Below are 5,419 nucleotides of genomic sequence, written 5' to 3' on the forward strand. Positions count from 1 at the left end.
TAGATAGATAGATAGATAGATAGATAGATAGATAGATAGATAGATAGATAGATAGATAGATAGATAGATAGATAGATAAATAGATAGATAGATAGATAAATAGATATATAACAAATGTGTTACAAAAAATACAGTAAATTAAAAAGTTTTATATAAATCAACCGCTGTCAATCTTTGTTAAATGTAACAGAAAGCTGCCAGATTTTATTTCACCTAACTTCTGGGAACTTTGTATTAATACCCAAGTTTTGAATAATTTCTTGTCAACAATTTAAACTTAAAGAGAATTCTTATATAATAAAAATAAAAAAAGTAAACAAAATGTTAATAATAAAGCGATTTAAACCCCAAATAACAAAATATAAAGCTCTTAAAGGCCTCAAATGTCTTCACTTTAACTACCTACAACGCTACAAGGCAACAAAAACTGTTTGCCTTCCCGAAAAAATTGCTATTTTAGATGCTGGCTCACAATATATTAAACTCATAAAACGTAAGGTTGAGCAATTAGGCATAGCAAATGATATTTTACCTTTGGAAACAACTGCCTGCTGTCTTAATGCGAGAAATTATAAAGCTATTATCATATCGGGTGGTCCCCATTCCGTTTATGCCAAAAATGCTCCCCCTTATGATGCGAAAATATTTCAACTTAAAATACCCATTTTGGGCATTTGCTATGGCATGCAAATGTTAAATCAAGTATTTGGCGGTTCAATCGAAAAGACAAGTGTGCGAGAAGATGGTCAATATCAAGTTGATTTGGATATTAAATGTAAATTATTTCAAAATTTATTTCAAAAACAAATAGTACTTTTGACCCATGGCGATAGTGTAGTGAAGGTGGGGGATAATTTGAAAATTTCTGCAAGATCTGAGAAAAATCTTATAGCGGCCATTGCCAATGATGATTTGCAACTGTATGGTGTACAATTTCATCCAGAGGCTAAGATGTCAAGATGTGGTGGAGAAATTTTTAAAAATTTCTTGTATAAAATATGTGGCTTAAAGTCGGACTTGTTTAAAGCTGATGTAAAGACTCAGATTTTGGAATATATAAAGAAGAGGGTAGAAGATAAAAAAGTCGTATTGTTGATAAGTGGTGGTCTGGATTCTTGTGTCTGTGCGGTTTTATTGAGAGAAGTTTTAGGGGCAGAACAAATTTTAGCGGTTCATATCGATAATGGTTTCTTGCGAAACGAGGAATGTGAAAGTGTGGAGATCTTTTTGAAAACTTTGGAAATGGATTTGATAAAATGTGAAGAATTCTTAAAATTCCTAAAAAGTTCTAGAGAAATCAAGCATTTGAAAGGAGCTCAGAGTCCAAAAGCTCCTTTGCTATGTGAGACCCTTAATCCCGAAGATAAACGCCTTATAATAGGCAACACTTTTGTAAATATAACACAAGAACTTCTCAAACAATTACAACTCAAAAACGACAAAATATTATGGGTCCAGGGTAGTTTAGAAAGTGATTTAATAGAATCGGGCTGTAAAGATTGCAGTAATTTATTAGACACCATTAAAACCCATCAAAATGATACGAAACTAGTTCGGCAACTACGCAATGAAGGACGTTTAATAGAACCTTTAAGTCAGCTTAACAAAGATGAAGTAAGAAAACTAGCTAAAGAATTAAAAATACCAAAAGCTATAAGAGAAAATCATCCTTTTCCCGGTTGTGGTCTAGCCATACGTATAATATGTGCTCAGGGACCTTTTAAAGAAAAAGATTTTGATGAAACCCAACAAATGGTCGCCTATATAGTCAATTATCGAAAACATCTAACAAAGAATGACAAATTAATGAATAATCTTAAAAATAATTTAACAAAAACTGAACAAAAAGAACTCTTAAGGATAACCTGCCAGAATCAACTACAAGCCTGTCTATTACCTTTACGTTCGGTGGGTGTACAGGGTGATGGTCGCAGCTATAAGTATGTTCTGGGCCTCTCTAGTTGTCAAGAACCCAATTGGTGTGATTTATTTTATTTGGCCCAATTAATACCTACCCTATTACATAACATCAATCGGGTGTGTTATATCTTTGGTAAAGTCAATTCCCAATTAAATCCAACTATTACCACTACTTTAGTTAATAAAGAAAATTTAAAACTACTAAGACAAGCCGATAAATTAGCTAATGATCTATTAAGAACGAAAAAAACTTTATCATAAAATATCACAAATGCCTGTAATACTAACTCCTATAGATTTTGATAGAACTCCCAATAAGAAGGATACACTCACCCACAAACGTTCCATTGTTTTAAGACCTTTTATTACCAACGATTTTCTATGTGGCTGGGCTGTTAAACCAGGTTCAGAACAATTACCTTTAGGGGTAGTTAATCATATGCAAAAACAAATTTCCGAGTTACCCGGTATTTCTAGAGTACTATATGATTTAACTAACAAACCACCGGCTACAATTGAATGGGAGTGATGAGAACAAAAGTAGATATTTCCATAATTTCTCAGGTTTTGTTATATAAAGTTTTTGTTAATAAATTATTATAAAATTTATTTAATTAGTTTTTATACTCTAGTTATTGTTTAGTTTGTAGTCTAAACTAAAGTCTACAATAGTCTTTAGTCTAGAGTCCAGTTTATATTCAAGTCTATAGTCTTGTCTATACACTTGTCAAAACACTAGTCTATATTCTAGTCTATATAGTTATAGACAAGTCTATAGTCTAGTCTAAAGTCTAGTCTATAGTCTAGTCTATAGTCTAGTCTATAGTCTAGTCTATAGTCTAGTCTATAGTCTAGTCTATAGTCTAGTCTATAGTCTAGTTTATAGTCTAGTCTAGTCTATAGTCTAGTATATAGTCTAGTCTATAGTCTAGTCTATAGTCTAGTCTAAAGTGTAGTCTATAGTCTAGTATATAGTATAGTCTATAGTCTGCTTTATAGTCTAGTCAATAGTCTAGTCTATAGTCTAGTTAAGAGTTTAGTCTATAGTCTAGTCTGTTCTACAGTCTAATCTATAGTCTAGTCTATAATATAGTCTATAGTCTATAGTCTAGTCTAATCTGTAGTCTAGTCTGTAGTCTAGTATTTAGTCTAGTCTATAGTCTAGTTTATAGTGTAGCGTATAGGATACAGTAGAGTCTAGTCTATAGTCTAGTATAGAGTGTGGTCTATAGTCTAGTCTATAGACTAACTTATAGTCTACTGTATAGTCCAGCCTATAGTTTAGTCCATAGTTTAGTCTCATATAGAGTATATCAGGACCATAATCTAAAGTCGGGACTATATTCCAGTCTATAGTAAGGCTTGTCTATAGTCAGGGCTGGACTGTAGTCTAGTCTATAGTCTGGTCTATAGACTAGTCTATTTCTGTTAACATCTAGGCAATTGCGACTAAATAAGCTCGGACGATTAAATCTAATTTAAAATATATGTTTCCGCACTTACCTACAATAGGTGATTTGGGTGATTTCAATGAGGAATACTCCTCCACTTCCTTGCCCGTTAAATCCAATTTCAAGACCTTTTTCGACAATTCAAGGGCAGTGGTATCTTTATTTGTAGCGTTCGCGGTGGTCGAGCATTTTTTCTTCGAAACTTTAAATTCAACATCACGTTGACTAACGGCCGACTTAGAGACCGATACTGAGTCCGAAGTTGAGGACATTTTCTTGTGGTTATTGGCGGTAGCGGTGGATAATGTGGATAGAGATGTAGAAGCAGCCGATGTGGAGGCAGAAGTGGCCGAAGTATTTGAGGTGGGCGATAATATGGATGTTGAAGTTGTAGCCGATGTAGAACGATGTTCAATAGCCACCATGGTAAAGAGAGGGAGATTTAGAAATCTCTTTTCTTTGTTTTGTAATTTGATAAAGATTATATAATTTTTGGCGTAAGTTGCTACAAATTTACGGTGGTCTGGCTTCACTGTGATAGTGGGAATCCAAAGGTATGTCTAGATTATAGCAATCTAAACTAGATTGTTTAAGAAGATAAGTATCTAAACGTTTTCTACCTTCTTCAGCTGAAGATTGTTGATGTTGTTGTTGTTGTTGATAGTCCGAATTTAATTCGGTGGGATAATTATGGGTATAATCGGTGAGAGTTATACGTGGTAGATTTGTACGATTTTCGTGTATATCTAAATCTTTTAAGTTATCAATTAAGGAATCAATTAATAAGGCATTACCCGGATTGTGTGAATAATTATTAAGATCTTGTTGTTGTTGTTGTTGCTGCTGCTGTTGTTGTAATTGTGTATATAACAAATTACCATTCACATAATCGTTCATGCTATTAGAATTCTTCTGAGACGGGATGTTTCCTTTTTGGCCATAGACATTTTCTTTCAATTTTACGTTAACTGTGTACGTTTGTGGTTTAATATTGACTCTAATGGGACAATTTCTTTCGACAACCTTCAGTGGATATTCTTCATTTTGTTTTTCAATTGGATTATTTTTGTAGTTGTAGTCGCTGTTGGCGATTTGATTGATTTGTCGTCGTTTAATGTTGCTACTATTTAACGTTGCATCCGTTATGCGTTCCGTTTGTAGACTAGATTTTGTTGAGAAATTTGTAGAAATATTTGCCAGGTCTTTGGAAATGTGTATTTGTTGCTGTTGTTGCTGATGTAGTTGTTGTTGTAACTGTTTTTGCCTCTTACGTCTCAGTTGATTACGTTCTCCTAAGTTTTCCAAATATTTTATGTTTTTCAGGAAGCCTTGTTCATAGTAATCCGTTGCCAATTGTAAATAATATGTTAAGGTTTCACACTCCTCCCCAAGCTTTTGCTTCTGCTGCTGCTGTTGTTGTTGTTTTAAATTATTTGTGGTTTTTGTTGTAAAAGGTCGTATTACCGTATAGTCATTTTTCACAGGAAATTGTTGCTGTTTATTTAAATCGTCGTCAACACTTTCTAGTTTTCCCAAACTACGTTTTCTTTGTTTATATTTATGAATAATATTAAATTTGTTTAAACTTTGTTTTTTTACAATTTGCACGTTTTTAAGGTCTTTTATTGTTTTTCTTCTCTCCAGTTGTTTTTTGGCCAATTCCCTTAAAATTTCACTATTTTCTTTATTTAATTGTATACGTTTAATGGTATCGTTGTAGGTTAAATCTGGACTTCGTTGTTCACAGATAGTCTGGCGTCCTCGTGGCGTATAAACCTTTTCAAAACTGGAAATATAATACAAAATTAAAAAAAATATTTTAGTAATTTTATAGAAATTTTCTAAAATGCTAAACACTTATAACATAGGGTTAGTCTATAGTCTAGTCTATAATATAGGTTAGTCTATAGTCTAGTCTATAATATAGTCTATACTCTAGACAATAGTCTTGTCTATAGTCTAGTCTATAGTCTAGTCTATAGTCTAGTCTATAGTCTAGTCTATAGTCTAGTCTATAGTCTAGTCTATAGTCTAGTCTATAGTCTAGT

General features: G+C 32.9%; 2 protein-coding genes across 2 annotated transcripts; one reads left to right on the forward strand and one right to left on the reverse strand.

The window, feature by feature from the left end:
• Positions 1-321: 321 nt before the first annotated feature.
• LOC111689364 (GMP synthase [glutamine-hydrolyzing]-like) lies at positions 322-2,181 on the forward strand. The gene has a single exon (XM_046945983.1). The coding sequence runs from the start codon at positions 322-324 to the stop codon at positions 2,179-2,181; it is 1,860 nt and encodes a 619-aa protein (XP_046801939.1).
• A 1,159-nt stretch (positions 2,182-3,340) lies between these two features.
• Positions 3,341-3,796, reverse strand: LOC124418457 (serine-rich adhesin for platelets-like). The gene has a single exon (XM_046947169.1). The coding sequence runs from the start codon at positions 3,794-3,796 to the stop codon at positions 3,356-3,358; it is 441 nt and encodes a 146-aa protein (XP_046803125.1). The 3' UTR covers positions 3,341-3,355.
• Positions 3,797-5,419: the final 1,623 nt, after the last annotated feature.

Source organism: Lucilia cuprina, chromosome 3 (assembly GCF_022045245.1).
Source record: "Lucilia cuprina isolate Lc7/37 chromosome 3, ASM2204524v1, whole genome shotgun sequence".
Classification (NCBI taxonomy): domain Eukaryota; kingdom Metazoa; phylum Arthropoda; class Insecta; order Diptera; family Calliphoridae; genus Lucilia; species Lucilia cuprina.

Bases quoted from the DNA above. Each gene is read 5' to 3' on its own strand.
- LOC124418457 (XM_046947169.1), bottom strand. From the start codon at position 3,796: ATGGTGGCTATTGAACATCGTTCTACATCGGCTACAACTTCAACATCC.
- LOC111689364 (XM_046945983.1), top strand. From the start codon at position 322: ATGTTAATAATAAAGCGATTTAAACCCCAAATAACAAAATATAAAGCT.